Here is a 17637-nt window from a genome sequence, read left to right as displayed (position 1 = left end):
AGTAAAAAAAACTCAACAAAAGAATGTCAAGACAAATGCACAGAACCCAGGATAACACAAAGTTGTTTTTGTCTCTTTTGACTTTTGATGTGCTATATATTCATCTCTCACTCACTGTCTCATTTTTTTCGTCTTTTTTTGAAAGTGCCTTTTATCTGTTTGGTCTGAAAAAGTCCAGTTTTTTCATCCCCCACTGGTTTTGGGGTGTTCTGGCAGAACAAAAATAAAGAACTCAACTCAAGCCTTCTTGTGTCTTGATTCTAAAGCAACGTTATTATGGACAAAAAGACAAGCTCCAGGAGTAGGTTTTAAGATCCATAATATCTTCGCGTGGCATGCATAAACTGAGTAACCTCGGAGACAGGCAATTCAGTGCAAGCGGTGAAAGACCTGAAGATCACCTGGTGACCTTCCATGCAAAAGACTTCCTCGTCAAGAGGTAAGAAGCCCCAATCAATAGGACGCCGCACAATCACAAAGCCAAAAAGAGCAAGACTGTTTCTGTCAAAACCAAAAACCAAAGAAGGAAAACAAACATAACAGTGAAATTTCACTTTGACAGCTGATTCCGGTTGCTGGGAACAAGTCTGTCAGAGTCAAATCCCATGGGATGTTCAGAATAACAAAACAAAAAAATCAATTCTTGCCAGTGATAGGAAACAACTCAAACACCAGAAATAATATTTTCAAAAGTGGGCAGGCACAGCACAGCAACTTAAAACACAACAACACATGCAGGGTAATACCATGTCAAAAAACAGGCACGTGGACTTAGAGGTTATGTATGGTGAGAATGTGCAGATATAACATGTATGTGTGCACTGGAATATCTACAATAATCAATAATTACTCTCACAATCAAATCATAATCTACATTGTGTTAGGCGTTATACAGTAGACGTTATAATATTACCATTTTAATCATGCTAAGGCAATTTGTTTCTTCCCAAAAGAAGTTAGTGAAATAATCACACTCACTCGTGGCAGGCTCGCTCAGATAGCTGTAGCGCTTACGCAAGGCTAGAGAGGCAAAGGTGTGACGTCTTTCTGGTTTTTCAGTCTGGAACAACAACAACAACAGATTCTATCAGTTCTCTGTCTTTAATGGCCATGAAACGGAGTTACATATCAGAAACCTCCTTCTTGTGAATGTAGTATATCGGACATCCAATCTAAGGAACTTACCGTTCCTCGGCAATGCATATGTGTCTTAGATTATGTCATCTTTATACTGCAGGTTGTTTTAACTAGATTTTGAATGGGTGTATGTGTATTCATTATACTCAAATACATGGTGATGTAAAAGGGCTCAATGGAAATTGAATTGAAACTGAAGAACAAAAAAACATTTGCCACTAATTTACTGAGGCAAACCCGGTCCACTGAAATGAAGTTGTTTTTGATTGTTTGTGTGTCTACGTATGCGGCTGTGAATCGACAAAAAAAAAAAGTTCCTCGATAACAAAACAGTTGGACCAGTGTTATTAGAAAGCCAATTTAAACAAGTAATGGGATGTAGAGTAGTAGCTTCGTCACTTTACACAACTTGTCATACATCAAGACCAACCTACCGTGGGCTCACATTTGCTGCAAGCTCTGCCACCCAAATAAAACAAAGCAGTTAACTATGGAAGATCAATAGTACATTGATTTCCTTTAATGAGTTTGTCAGGTCACAGTGAACAGAGATTGATTGGTTAGATGAAAAAAGAACTAAGCTACACAGATTCACACTACATTGTTATTGCAAACTAGTTATTGCACACCGAACTGCTATGCAATTGTACTTGACAGTTCTATGTAATTTTATTGGATAAACAGGACAACTGTACATCGTCGTACAGTTAACATTTAGGACCTTATTTTCTATTATGACACTAGGACAAGAAGAGACACACAATGGATAACTAAAAAAGTGATGATTGCCACAGCTGCTAGATAGACCCATGCCAAAGCAGCCTGTAGATTGTGAAATAAGATAGCTAAAGCTGGTCAGCCTTAGTTATGTACCCGAAGCCACAAACTCTAATGGAGGGCAACTATATGCTGAGCCATGGAGTTCAACAGAAGAACAAAGCACCCCCCCGCCCCACTCTAGAGAAGCCACTAGGACATGAAGCAGACCACAGGGGTCGTGGTGGAGGTGAGGCGAGCGTATGTGTTGCGTTACCTCTTCATCAGGATCTGAATCCATATCCTGTTGCGTTCCCAAGATGCATTGCAGAAACAGGGAGGGAGGTAAAAAGGATAACATAATGGGAAGAGCGGGAGGAGGGGGAAAGAAACATCAGGGTGTGAAAAAGGGGGAAGCGAATCAGAGCGGCACTGAAGAGAACAAAACAACCAAAAGCCACCGCAAAGTAAAGAGAAACAAAAGTAACTCGAAACTGAAACTGAAACCAGACATTAAAAATAATATTTTGTTGAGAGGAAAAATCCGGCAGGGAAAATAGAATGAATAGCCAACACTCATAGCAACATAAACAGCACACAGAAGCCAACACAGAATAAAGCCATTGGGGAAAAAAGCAGCACGAATCCCCGTGCACCAGCAGCCGAAAGCATGAGGCTCGCGAGAAATACAAAAAAAAATCAAAATGGCTGATTCGAAGGGGAACAGCCATCACACAGTCACAACAACAACAAAAAAATCTAGTTGAAGATAACCTCAAAACAGATAAAAGACACACTTAGGCGGTTCAGCCATGTTTGTATTTTTTCTTTGACACTATTGATTTGTTTTGTAGTGTTTTTGTAAAGCGCTACTGAGAGTAGTCCTGACCCTTCCCTGTAGATGAGGATGACATGGCATGAAAGGGAGGGGGAGACACATGGTGGCGTCCACATACCTTCTTGAGTGCTGGCAGTGTGATATTTAAATTGCAAACGGCTGTCTGTGGGATACCCTTAGGCTTGCTTTCTCGCAGGAAGGACAGCCGTCCGCAAGGCTCCTGGCTGTTGTCTCTAACCTGCAGTGACCAAGTAGAAGAAAAAAGTTTGCATCTGGAAACTTACAATCAGTGCCATTGCTGTTTGGCCCTTAATCCAAGGCCTTACAGTAGTTCTAAGGTTTTGCTTTTGGCCTCTTGCTCCTCACTTGTATATCGTTTCAAATAAAAATAGCCATTAAGAGAATAAAACAATAAAAATGTAAAATGTATCCCAACTTTAAGTGAGAGACATTCTTAATAATATTGGTCCTATAAAAAAAATCATATGGACATTTAGAGCCTCTCAGTCTTGTAAAATCCGCTCCTATAGAATGGTCAAAAAAGTCAAAGAGGAAGAAAGAAGACTTTGCGTCACAAGGATGTGATTTCACTACAGTAAAGCGGACTACCCAACCGGTTGAAGGGTTGATGACAGATTAACGATTCCTTGCCTTGACGCAGAATGGCAAACGGTTCTCTTTGAAAGCGTAGAAGTTCAGAACCAGCAGTTGGCCAGCTTTGGTCAAAGGAGCCAGGTTGCCATAGCAATCCACGTAGATGGGTCTTCCCTCCAAAACCTGCAGAAACCAATAACAGATAAGCAGAATAAGAACTCTTTTATGGCTAACTTAGACTACTCCAAATCTCAGATAAGTAACAGACTTCTGTACCCGATTTTCTCCATTGGCCAATGAACTAACCAAAATTATCAATTTATAGCCTTTTCCCATATCCGTCATGTGACACTTACTGGAACACAGGGCCAAGGCCACAAAGGCAACTTTTCCATTTATTTAGTGTGTCATTTAAACGTTATTGACATTAAAATCAGCAATGAAAATGGCCTCGCCTCCAGGCCATTTCAACCTTGGGTCTGCATTTATAAAACAAACCAAAAAATGGTAATAGAGCAAAACTGTAAATAAAACCCTTAAAATTCACTGCCCCTCACCTCTATGTCTTTGCTGCGTGCGACTTCCTCAAAGTTCTCCTGCTGCTCCAGCGTCTTGTCCACTTTGTCATCGGTCATGCAGAAGCAGCGCAGGCTGGACTCCACAGGGTCGTTCATCTTCGCAAAGACCACAAACTTGGCCATGTAGGGCACGCAGATGAGGTCGCGGTACAGCTGAGTGGCCAGGCCCACTGTCTCTGGGATCTGGTGGCAGTCTGCCAACCAAAACCTTTTTTTGATGGGAGTGAAAAGGAGAACAACAAGTTTCATTCATGTTTCATGCCAGTGTTGATAAACCAGCCTTTTCATTTATCCTGAGTGCTGATGAAAAAGGTGTTCCTGCTGATCCCGTTGAAAAGAGACCAAGGAGCCTCTGAATGGTGGGTCTTGGTTTACATGTCAATTGAAAGACTGATGAAGTAATTTCCAAAGGGATATGGTCCCTCAAAGAAAGGCGGATAAGCAATTTTGCTGAAAGGCCTTTGTGTGTTAGTTACATCAGTGGCTGTGAAATGATACCACATATTCTCTGCATTCTGCTGAGACATGTCATCTTCAGAGTTAGATGCAGGGCTTGTGTAGGTGTCAATGCTGGCTACAGAGAGGTGAAAGCCCTGAAATTTCAACAAGCCATTTCCAAGAACAAGTTGATCCCAATGAGCATATAAATAACATACAAACTAATATTTTCTAGTATGATCAGAATACAGGAAGTTGTGCAGCTAAAAACGTCTATTTATTGACATTCAAAATGGCGCACACAGAGAAGATCCCCCTTTCCATGTATGTGTAATTTTCCCAGTCATAATGAAAACTTAGAATTTGATGGTGGTGGTAAGGTTTTTGTGAAAAAGGTAACATTTGTGAATGGGCAGCATGAATTCTGAAAATAAACTACTACAAATATCACACAGTGCACCCTTAAAGCAAAGGGAGACACAACAGTCTGAGGGTCTCACCTGGCTGAGACGTTGGTGGTGAAGGACACACAGTCGTTCATGAAGTTGAGTGGGGTCGTCCCAGTGATGTCTTCCCACTGGGCTGGAGACGTGCCACCTAAAACACATAAGTTCAACATTACCACTTGCGATCTATGTTTAGATGTGTAATATGTATTGTATGTTGAGTCTCTTCATAGTGTTTGGACATTGTGCTTGGGGCAGGTTCCTCACACTGAGAGCTTTGTACCATCTGCTCTGAGTACACCAAACTAAGAGATTGCATACAACACAACACTACCAACCCAATCCCCCTTGAAACCAAATCAAATTATACTGACTCGACCCAAAAGCTGAGCAAATTTCTCCTAATTGCACCAGTGCAAGCGAACAGAACAGAGAGGAGAGGAGAAGAGCTGAGCGAAGCGGCATTGGGATTCCTTAAATCACGGCAGGGCAAAGCCAGCATTCAATGCGCTACTGAATAAAATACTCCAATTACAGAGATGTTGGCATTATGAGGGCTTAAGGGTATTGATTTAACTGAGCAATGACTGACACATAGGTGAATCAAGGTAGATTACAGACATTTGTTAATGCTGAGTAATTTAAAACATTCCTACACATCCTCAATACATGAACGAATAGTCTGCATAAATGAATGGATGTATAAATGAATGAATTTCTGTGTGATTGAAACAAATTAGTTTAATTGGAATGAATGAGTGGCTGAATCCTTGAATAGATGAACACATCAATAAGTACTTAATGATAAAAAAGAATCACAGACTATTTTTATTACTGATGAATAACCTGCATAGAAATTACTACACATTTTCAACAAATCAATGAAGGCTATGCACAAATGAATGCAATGAATAATGAATAATGACTATTCACTTAGGGCCTCCACACATCGGTTCCGACTTTCGTTTCCGAAACAATTCCGAATGGATAGTAAATGGGCGGCTCCGACAAAATAGAACTCGTCTCTAATCGCCAGCCGATGTCCACAGACATCGGTGCCAGTGTGCGGGGTTGTACTGAAAACAATGAAATCGAACTTTTGCGGAGCAATGCCTTGCACTTTGTCGGAGACTGTGTGCGGAGGTCCTAAGTCTGAGTGTTGTCACAATCGCAGATCTACCATGTAGAACCTGTACCAGGTTAAAGTTTGACCCCACGCTAAAATGGCAGTTCTGGCAGCAACGCAAAGTCACGTGAAAAGTGTAAATAAATTAGGAATTTAACGCCAAAACATTGGAGTTTATCAACGCTTCACCTCACAACATTCTACAGCAAGAGACAAGTAGAATGTAACAAGTATCCATCAATTTTTTTTATCTTTTCAACGGTGCCTCCTCCGCGTTTTCCCCCACGTCATGATGGCGTAATGTTGACATTCGCTCGAAAATTCCCCTATGTCCGACTCAGTGAATCGAATGACTGAATTAGAGAATCAAACACTTGCCAGTGATGCTACACAGCAGGCGTAGGCAAGGGGTGGAGTCGCCCTTGTAACCGTTGGTGACTCCCTCGCCGGAGAGCGGAGGCACGGGGATGATCATGGTGATGGGCTTGTGGAACTTCCTGCGGCGCGGCTCCACGGTGACGATGGGGCTGAAGGTGGCCCTGTTGCCAAGGATCTTCTTCACCATCTCATCTGGCACCGGCTGGGCCTAAAGCAGAGACAACCAGCAAAGGGAAGGGCCAGGCTTTGTGTTATTGGCATGACATGGCAATCAATTTCTCAAAATATCAACCTTTCACAACCATAGTCTAAGGTCTGTTAGTCAGTGCCCCACTGGGATATATAAAATAATAACTTAAAGATAATCGTAGTAATGTTCAGAGATGCAAGTACTATGCAGAGATTTTCAGAATATAAAACATTCAAAATGAAACTATCTATGAACTTAAATGAAGGGACAAGTGGGGTAATATCAAAACTGCTACAAATAACCACTGAAAGTCTAAATCATTAATCTGAAATGTCCACTGTAAGAGATCACGTATCATTTTCGAAGAAGATTGATTTACATCTAAACCAACAACTCTTGAGTGTCCACCACTATCAAAGTCTCAGCTTGCACTGTCAATGTGCTTTATGCATGCAGATGTGCACCAGAGTCAAGGCAAAGTAAAGAGTGCTCAGTGCTCTTTATGTTGCCACTCAGCTGTGCCATACTGATCTAAAGGCAAAAGTAGCCTGGATAAACCTGGGAGCGCACCTCACTATAGTTTGTTATACCTCCTATTACAATGAGACTTATTACATCAAAAATGTGTCATCAGTTGCCCAAGGTACTAGTGGGATGTGCTAAAACACCATTAATCCACCAACCAAATAGACAGTGCTGATACAGCATTCCCCTTGAGCCTTGATTTGACCTTGAACATTAGCAGTAATAAGCCATATTGTCCCATATAACAAGCAGGGACACATCACATTACATGCCTGTCTAATTTTTGCCAGATCATCAGTTGACACTAAGCATTACTGCAAACTGAGCAATATCTCAGAAGCCTGATTAGATTGCTCACATCTCCATCCCACTCAACATCTTGCACCCTTGATAATACAGCAACATACCACTTTTATGGGCAACTTTACTGCCTTTTGGAGTTATCCCGAACAAAAGGATATCAACTTCATAACATGATATACTGTACATTCACGCCACTTTTCTCATCTTGCTCTTCCCAAACTCTCCGTAGCAAATCTTTTCTGCCCAAGGCTGCGTTTCCCAAAAACTCTTAAGTAATACTTGAGCTTAGTACTTAAGTATGAGGGGCCGCTTAGGCAATATATCAGAAATAGGTCTCACATCATCACTAAAAGTTTATGCATACACTATTTTACCTCACACTTGTACTTGGCGCAACCATTTTATTTGCATGTGTGAGAAAAAAAATATTGTATGTAGACCTATAAAATGATTGTATGCATAAACTTTTAGTGATGTGGTATATTGCCTAGGCGGCAACCCTGGTCGGTGACATCATCATAACTTAACCCCTTATTTCACCCCAATAACAGAATTTTTTTCATATGCTGCAATTGATTAAAATCAAACACACCCTATCAATGTTCATGTGTCTGACAATATTACACAGAGCTGAATGTACTGTACCAGCCAGAACAGAACTAATTTAATTTTTGCATTTAACACTTTCCGTCCTCTAATCTTCATCTTCATACTGATCTATACCCGGACAATTTGTTTCAATCATATCTCATCATCCAAAAGCACCCAAATATACAAAGAAGACACACCTTTGTTATGAATCTATTGCAAATTAAATGTAAATATACCGTACCATTTCTGTGACATGCATATACAAAGCAGAGATGTGTGGGTCCTGATAGTAAATAATGGGGGGAGTGCAATTAAAGTGATAATTCAGAGTAGGTTCACCCAAATACCATTTGAACCATGACATTCATCCAGTAGTCCACCCTTAGTGTTTTCTGGCTTGGGCGAACATTAGCAGATTTACTGAGTTATTTGTGGTTATTTCGAATAGTTTGCCAGGCATTCACAGTATCTCCAAACTTTAACCCACAAAAATTACATGTCATGACACCAACCTTCTACAGTAGTACAAATATGGTCTCTACTCACAAAACAAAGCATTTAGAAGTTTCGAAATAGTCCAGTAGTTTATTATTATCAACACAAGCCGAATATATTCTGCCTTTCTAAAGCTGCTCTGTAGTTACTTAAAATAATAAACTCCTGGACTATTTCCAAACTTCTAAATGCTTCGTTTTGTGAGTAGAGACCATATACTACGGTACAAGTTTGGTGCCATGACATGTAATTTTTGTGGGGTAAAGTTTGGAGATACTGTGAATGCCAAACTATTTGAAATATCCACAAATAACTCTGTAAATATGCTAATGTTTTCCCAAGCCAGAAAACACTAAGGGTGGACTACTGAATGGATGTCACGGTTCAAATGGCATTAGGGTGAATCTACTCCGAACCATTGCTTTAAGTACAATATTTGTATCCCTTGTACGGAAAAAAAATCTGCAGGGTGAAGGTGCAGGTGTGATCTGTGTAATTTGCATTAATAATTCTCCAACTCATTAGAGCATGCACGCACGCACGCACGCACGCACGCACGCGCGCACATACTCACACAATCGCACGATCCATTACTCTGCATGTAAACTGCAGGTGATGGCAAACCTATCACGATAAGTGCAGTACAGACACACCTGCAGTCCCACTCTGATCTTCTTGGTGAGCGCGCCTTCTGGGAAGGTGGCCTGGACCAGCGGCATGGACTTGTTGGACAGCACCCCGCCTTCCGGGCCCATCTGGTTGCTCTCTTGCCGGATGCGTGACACCACCGCAAAGTACTGTGGGAAATCCTTGGTGATGATGCGGCAGATCCTCTTCCTCTCCAGCTCCTCATTGCTCTCCAGCTCTGAGGAAGAGAGGTACATGATGAGGACGTACTGTTAAGAGGTACATGAGGGCGTGATGTTAAGAGGTACATGAGGGCGTGATGTTAAGAGGTACATGAGGGCGTGATGTTTAGTCTTTTAGTCTTTTTTAGAACCAGGGGATCAGATGCGTTACACTAGACAGGCCAATAAATCAACAGTGATGACACATGCACAACATCAGCAACTACTTTAATTACCTATATTTTACATCTTATCTATAAATACTTGAATTACCTATACCTAATTAACCATACCCCCATTATTAACCATACCTCCATAGGGTGGAAGTATTTGGTAATGTTTGTGGCGCTAATAATTCAAGTCAAGAGCGCGTAAAATTATTCTTTTTTGCATAATCAAGTCAAGTCAAGGGTTAGCACAGAAATTAAAATATCAACATTGAGATACCAAACATAGAAGAAAAAGGCATAAACAGAATTGTTTTGGTTTTATCAGATGCCACACGGGCCAATAATTCATTATCAGTGAGTGACCTATGCACAACATCAGCAACTATCTTTTTACCTCACAGCATAGACTTCCATAGGTTAGTTTACTGGTATTTGTGGTACTAATAAACCAGTAGTCAACTAAATACATTTTTATTAAGTTATTATTTTCTACATTCTAGTAGTGTTATGCCAAATGTGATGCATGGGAGGACATGGAAATACACCAATTTAGGTATTTATCTCCCCAGGTCTTGTGGAAGGAGAAATTATTGGAGTAGTGTTTGTATTTGACCAGATGTCCTGATTCGTGACATGAGCAGCAGAAGACTCGAGAGAAGCTGATGTGTGTGCATCCTGTTTCTCTGCGTTGCCAAATATGTAAGGGGGAGATCTGGCGAGCTGGCAATCTGGCCCAGATATTCTTCTCGGAAAAAAGTCACATTGCAACTATGATTCTGGTGTGTGCCGTAGTGAAGCATTCAGGCACACACACACACACACACACACACACACACACACACACACACACACACACACACACACACACACACACACACACACACACACACACACACACACACACACACACACACACACACACAAACTGAGTAGCAGTATCTTACTTCGTCTTTCTCTATATGAGAACTGTGTGCCGAAAAAAGCCAGGGAGCCAAAACCACAGTGAGTATTGATGAGTAAATAAAGTGATACCCCTTTCATCAAACAGCAGAACAATAACATCTACGTTTGTGTGTGAAATATCTGAACGGGACAATGTATCAAAAAGTCTGTGGAGATGACTCTGGACTTGGCTCAGATCAGCGCTGTTTGGTAAAAGCCAATGGCTACAGGTATGAAGGGGCGCATCACTGTTTCTTTTCATGGCAGACAAAAACTAAGAAGTTAGATAATACATGTAGAGTTCCTTAATGCTTTGTATCAATACAGACTAGGGCTGCACAATATATCGAAAATGTATCGAAATCGCGATATCAAGAGTGGCGATATTCGTATCGCGAAAATGACTCAATTATCGCTAACAAGTAAAGCATTTCTCTGCAGTCCAATCACTAGCTGAATATCAACAAATGTGCAAGACCCGCCATGACCAAATCCACGCCCCCCACACAGACCGTCAAATTCGTGACAAGAAAAACACACAGCTTTATTTCTAATATCATTTGAATATCGCTATCGAGTATCGCATTTTTTTCTGATATCGTGCAGCCCTAATACAGACTTCAAAGAAGTCATCTTTTGTATCTCTCTAAATGAGAGATCTGTTCTGTCTGGTCGCATTGTTGAATGTGTGGGCACGCCAAAACATATTCCAGCAGCTGTATAAATATTCTGTTGAAATGGCTATAATAAACTTGAACTTGATGACACACAGGACACTTTTCGAGCAATATTGCCAGGCAACAACATAATTGGTTCCTAATTTTATGATGCAATGATTACAAAAAGTTGTCTGCTACTGATCAAAGTTCTTTTGTTAAAGTGTTATGGTGATAAACAGTCCAAACAACATCTTGAACTATTGCTGCCCAGACACGCTGCTCAAAAAGTTGCCCTGCATATCATCACCTTTAGACAGTGGTGCTGAGTGCACTAGAAGCAAGACCACGTGGCCCCTGCATTAACGGGCAAGTGGTACTTCAGTTCCAGTTATTATGAATATGACCGGAGACGAGAGATGGGAGCATGGAATTTCCCATAAAAAGATGGGACTGTGTGTGTGTGTGTGTGTGTGTGTGTGTGTGTGTGTGTGTGTGTGTGTGTGTGTGTGTGTGTGTGTGTGTGTGTGTGTGTGTTTGTGTGTGTGTGCATGTGTGCACGCGAGTGTGTTTGTGTCTGTGTGTGTGTGTGTGTGTGTGTGTGTGTGTGTGTGTGTGTGTGTGTGTGTGTGTGTGTGTGTGTGTGTGTGTGTGTGTGTGTGTGTGTGTGTGTGTGTGTGTGTGTGTGTGTGTGCATTTGGGCAACTGGTGAAGGAAAATATCTGTTTAATATCACAAGTGCTGTGTTGCCTTTCATGGGGAAAAGTGATGTGCCATGGTTTACTTTGAAATGCAGGAAGGGAACATGTTTACTTTGAAAGCCACATATTGAGATTGAGGAATGCTAGAGAACGGACTCTTCACACATTCTTCCGGATTTTCAAGAGCTGGGTGACTGGAGGTCTAAACAGCGCACAGATGACCGTGACGGTGTCACACTACCCAGCTCCCTGGGGACTCTGAAGCTAAACTCTGAACTCACAGACATGAGTGAGAGGTACTGAAGGAGCCCAATGTTTAGTAGATGCTTCAAGGGGCAAACTACTATAGCTTCATTTGAGTACTGGAAAACCCTATACTGCAGTTCAAACAACTGAGACTATAAGGTTTCAAATATTCAAGGTTTCCAGTGAAGCCATAGTGTGTTTGTTAGCTGTGCCCGATGAGTAGGATTATCAAAGAGTAATCTTCAGTAAGTGGCCTTAATGATAAAGATAGCTTCTCCATCATCAAAATTAGGAGGCATTTCGGATGAAAGGCGAAGCTTCTTTGAGCTGCAACAATAAGTGCAGTTGCATACAGCAAAATAAGAAGGAAACATTCTGAATTCTTCATCCGGCTTGCTTTTGAGACTATTGAAAACAAACCCTATTTGCATAAAATGTAGCTTAGCTCTTCTGGAGATTAATGAAACACTGTCAAACCTTCATCCATGCCGTTGAGCAGCTGGTTGAGATTGTCTATCTTGCAGTCGTACTGGTGCTCCTTCCACGTCTCCCCATTATCGCTCCTCAGCACGATCAGCTCACGCTCTTTCCCCCTCATGGATCCAAAATGGGGGATCTCCACAATGACAGGCCTGTGGAGCAGGAGGGAGAACATTGCAGAGAACGCTTGAAGATGAGACTGTCATTGCTAACACACACAGAAACACAAGACACAGACGTTCAGTCTCTCTCTCGCTCGCTCGCTCTCTTTCTTTCTCTCCATCTCCATCTCTCTCATGCCTTTCATACACGCAGAGATGTTTGGGGAAAAAAACAATTGATGTCCATGATTTGGGAATGGGGATGGAGAGAGCAGCTTGCTTGAAATAAATGACTGATGGTAACTGTGGAGTATCCATGGATAAGTCCACACAACAGCAGTCGTGCCATGATCAGTGAAGTCTCATCGGGGAACCCCCCACCTCCCCACCCAACCCCAAAGCACATCTCCAGGGCCAGAGAGAAGAAGGTGACTCATTCCTCATCCTTGGCAAGATTCACATAATCAGTCACATTCTGCTTGGTTGCTTCCCTATGAAATACAGTATATCTACAGATCTAGCATGCACCACTTCAGTTTCTGAAACAAAAATGCCGCATTGTTAAGCGAAGTTGCTCACCGAAGATGAAAATTCAGTAGTCTCTGATGTAGACTATTAAAAGTAAGCACTATTGCAGGTTGTATTCTAAGACACACACAATCAAATGCCACTGATTTGCACCATATTCAAAAGATAATTTAGTCCAATATTATTCATGCACACAGTGCTGCTTAGAAGATAAAGCAGGAGGTAGAGCTCCCTTTTGGGGATTTAGCAGTGCACCATCATATCACTGAACCCCAACATAAGGGGTCGTAATCGCCAAAATCCTTTGAAACCGCATTAACTTTCAATGCCGCTAATAAAAGTAGATTACAGCAGCGAGACAGATAGCACAGCCATAAATGTCTCCCTCTTTCGCTCTCAGCGGTGCAAGCCAACACCACAGCCAGCCCTCTCTGTGTTCCTGTTAAAGAACCCATGAGAACATTTTGTTCTTCTCTTCGTTTATCCAAAGAGGTTGATTTTGCCGTTTCAGTAGCATAATGAGACAAGAATCGAGAGGAGATGGAGATAGAGAAGAGAAGGAAAGAGAGGGAGGAGGAGGAAGACGAGGGGAATACTGTGGAAGCGCTGTATAAACTTTCTCAGGGTCAAGCAACCAGACGGCTGTGTTTGCCTCTGATACTCAGAGAGGTGTGGAAAGAGTCGACAACCGGCGAATTTCATGAGACAAATTGTGTCGAGTTATGTGGTGACGTGTTCTCCACCATCTGAGTCAGGAACGGCTTACTGTTAATTGGGTTTATTCATCAGTGACTAACAGGTTGTGTCAGGATGGGAACTGCTCATTTGTGGAGGGACACGGAGAGAGAAAGTGGCACAGTGTTGCATAATTGATGGTTTCCCTGCGAATATTGAACTGTGAGGTAACAGGCGTGAATAATCTGAGAAAAAACAATGGTGCCGTGTGTTTGATCGACTGATAGCACAAACTTGATTTTAATTAGCAAAGAGGATGGAGAAAATTTAACTACAGATACAGTATATTAATCACTGTATATGTTACATGTGTGTGAACATTTGAAAAAAGAATCTGGTTGTTTTTTTTTCTTCATGGGTATAGGTTGTGAAAATCTTGTATGTTCTTCCAGTGGAATGTCCCAAGTTGAGTAAATGTTTTTCCACGTGTTGCTATGGCTGCTGTGTGCGCACAAACACGATGGGCCTCCTTATCCCCCTCTCTCACACTGAACCAATATCATTTGTCAATGAAACGTCCAGTTCTACTTTCACAGAGGGCTTCTGAAGAAGAGTCCTCGATGCGGTTTTATGAACTGCAAGCCAATGCACTATTATTATTATTATTTTAAGCTTCAAATTACTCATTTAACTCTTCTCCACACGGGCGTCTGAATAAGGTTTTGCAAACTTCCAACTATGGTGAGGAAATCTGGCAACACAGTGACTTCTGCTTTTCTTTGCAAAGCACCAAGCACCCAACCCTCAACATTCCCAAACAGAAATTAAATAAGTAAATTAAGCAATACATAAATGATAATCAATCTCTCCAAACGATAAAGAGGATGCCAGCCAAAACATGATAGTGGGATGAATTCCATCATGCCCTGCAAAAAGCGCAATCTGCTATCACAGCCAAAGGGAAGCCTGGCCAGCCCCATCTGGGTACGATTTCAGAGCACCTCATTGGTCCACTGAAAGCCTGAAAACCAAACCCATCAGGGATGTGGCTCCAAAGAAAAGTGAAAATTAAAAGGGAAAGCAAGGGGAAAAAAAAGAAAAAACGAAACTAAGGTGCGGGATAGTAATCATCATAAATATATACATCAGCAACAGTAACAAAAATGAATAATAACAGCAAAACCTTCAAAACAAAAGGGGTCTGCGAAGGCGGGGTTGGCATCGTTTGGTTTTCTAAACATACACTCCTACCCAATAAATTTTGTTCCTCGTGGGCCGAGCTGAAGGATTCGGTTAACCAGCCTCTCGCCATCACTGAGGGATGGGAGTTTGCGAGGCATGTGGAGCTTACTGAGTCGAGTAGCAGCAGAGGAGGGAGGGAAGGGGAAAGGGAAGGAGGGAGGCAGAGACAACACAGGGAGACAGAGAACAACAACTGTCATTCCTACAGGGCCGGCTGAGAGGAAGTGGTGGTTCCATGATGAATTCCCCATTGGTAGCCTGCTGACTAAGGTGCAGATCCACTCTCTTTGGACCCCCCTCCGCCGAATCTTTCAGAAGTAGGTTTAGGCAGAATGAACCATGATTGGGGAGGAGGCACCTCGGGACTGAGCCAACACCAAAGGCAACAGGCATATTAACCCAAAAGAGACACTGAGATAGCCACCAGCCATTAGCCCTCAACCCTCTCAGACTCATTCACCTGCTTAGTTTACACCCAACTTAAAAAAAAAGAAAAACATTCAACTGATTTCTCTTTTCAATATCAGATGACAGATCCTAACATGTCTGCAAACAGTATGACAAATAGATTGTTATTCTGTCGCTGTGCATTACACGCCACCTGTATTTGTTCTGAGATGCTCAGAGCCCATAAGGACATGCCAGCCCATTACATAAGACTTCATTGCTACAATGTTTTGGAAAAGAATGTCATCTGGGATGCTAGGATGCCAGATTATGAGCTAGGGCCTTGTCGATGCCAGCTGTCATCTGAGAATCATCTTAATCTCTTTTCCTGCCCCTTAACCTTCCAAGAGGCAGGTGAATAGAATCCCTACTCAAGAGCATCTTAACTGTTCCTGTGCTGTGGTAGTAATCTCCAGTGATGGGCGGCAAAATGGATTCATCAGTCATAATCCAGTGCTACATATTCCAAATGGTCTCGTTTTACCTGTCCAATTCAACCAGGAGATCATTAAACCAGACATTCACCTGGCTCAATTGGACAGGTAAATCCAGGTCATTTTGAATACTTGGTTCCGGATTGTATCTAACACATCCATTTGGCCCATCACTGCTAATCTCAGACTGCCTGGCATCATGTAGCCAAGAATACCTACTGCTTTCTTCATTCATACCGTACAAACACTAAACGTCAAGCGATCACCTTTCAACTTGATTCCCTGAACTTCCAAGTCTTGAAACAAGTACACTGTCCATTACGTAAAGGTACTGTCTGCACAAAGCATGTACACAGTATACACAAACAAAATGCAACAAAAACCTGTGTCAGCGCATGTCTGTGTCACGCTACGCTACTGTAATAGCAATGGTCATTGTTGGGCCAGACAGGGGGATCACTGTACTTTTGTTGACTCTTTTGTTACCCTCACCTGTCTGTCTGTCTGTCTGTCTAGAGTGAACAAAGGCACACGCAATGGCAGCTGGGGGAGAGGGGCATCTATGGGCATGGAGTTAAGAGATAAAGCATGACAAAGTAGGGGGACAACCCACATGGCAACGCTGCTCTGGCAACAGAGGTGGCCCATACATTTCACATTCTGATTGTACACAGCATTACAACTGCATTAATGAGACACTTCACTAAGGTAATACAGTATATGCTATGTAGCATACAGTACGGTAGCCAGGACATAGTGTGTACAATGAAGCAGGCTATGTGGTGGCTACCAGACATGGTCCACTATCGCAACGTTCATAAACGTTGCCACTGTAATTCCTTACACTATGTTGACCAAGAGTAAGTGGAACGTGTGGACCACCTATGGGCCAGACTATCCTTGCCAAGTAGAAAACAGGGGAAAGGAGAGGGGAACGGAAGGGGGGCAAAAAGCAGGAAAAATCCAGATAGACATTACCCCACACTTCCAGAAGAGAGAAGAACGCAAGGGGGAGGTGGAGGAGAAACACTCACCCAAGGAAGTGAGCTCCTGCCGGACCGACCTCCACCAGACGGCTGGCCAGGCCCTCGCCCTCCACCATGGGCGGCGGGGAGGCCAGCTTGTGGCGCTTCACCAGGCGGCAGGTGATGCGGGTGGGCGCCGTGCACTTGCGCGGCGGGATGATGATGCGCATACCGTTGTGCCGGCTTCCCCGCATGGAGCCGCCCCGGGCGTCCACCATGAAGCTCACCAGGAACCTGGAGACATGGATGGAGGAGGAGCAGGAGGAGGAGGAGGAGGAGGAGGAGGAGGGATGGAAGGAGAGGTGGAAAATACGGACGGAAAGAAGGAAATAAGAGGGATGAAAAGACAGAAATGGAGTAAGGATACAACAATGAAGGGAGGGAAAATGGGTAAAAAGAGTCAGCGTTAAAAACGTATACTGGATATTGACATTGTCCTGTTTGTCTCGTTATCAGTGATGATTCCCCTCATGCTGTGACTAAGAAAGCACACCCACACACGCACACTGAGAGGACAATCCAAGAGAAAGTGAGCATAGTGAGAAAAGAGATAAAAATGTAAAAATGGGTTATACTTACCTGGGGCATGATATGACAGTGTCATAATAGTGTCAAAACAGTGTCATGATGACACAGTCATGGACGAGTCATAAACATTATGTCATGGTCATGAAAACTTGAGATTGTTAGGTTTGTCTTTACCATAACCGAATGCCGCTCAATGACAGCAGCCATGATATGTCTATG

The 17637-nt window shown here is 42.5% G+C and overlaps 1 protein-coding gene across 3 annotated transcripts in view; it reads right to left on the bottom strand.

Annotated features, from left to right (window-relative positions):
* The window catches only part of ank3b (ankyrin 3b), a 262028-nt gene that overhangs the window by 20021 nt on the left and 224370 nt on the right, over positions 1-17637 (bottom strand). For all 3 annotated transcript variants that reach the window (XM_063221923.1, XM_063221924.1, XM_063221921.1), the window contains exons 28-37: positions 16900-17124; positions 12436-12590; positions 9049-9260; positions 6292-6499; positions 4842-4938; positions 3883-4111; positions 3383-3508; positions 2850-2969; positions 2171-2197; positions 979-1060 (exon numbers count right to left, since the gene is read on the bottom strand). In XM_063221923.1, coding sequence (XP_063077993.1) covers positions 979-1060; positions 2171-2197; positions 2850-2969; positions 3383-3508; positions 3883-4111; positions 4842-4938; positions 6292-6499; positions 9049-9260; positions 12436-12590; positions 16900-17124 — 1481 coding nt within the window. The remainder of the gene's footprint in view (positions 1-978; positions 1061-2170; positions 2198-2849; positions 2970-3382; positions 3509-3882; positions 4112-4841; positions 4939-6291; positions 6500-9048; positions 9261-12435; positions 12591-16899; positions 17125-17637) is intronic.

Source organism: Engraulis encrasicolus, chromosome 17 (genome assembly GCF_034702125.1).
Source record: "Engraulis encrasicolus isolate BLACKSEA-1 chromosome 17, IST_EnEncr_1.0, whole genome shotgun sequence".
In the NCBI taxonomy this organism is placed as follows: Eukaryota; Metazoa; Chordata; class Actinopteri; order Clupeiformes; family Engraulidae; genus Engraulis; species Engraulis encrasicolus.
The sequence above is the reverse complement of the archived record's forward strand: the minus strand, read 5'-3'. Positions and strand labels throughout refer to the sequence as shown.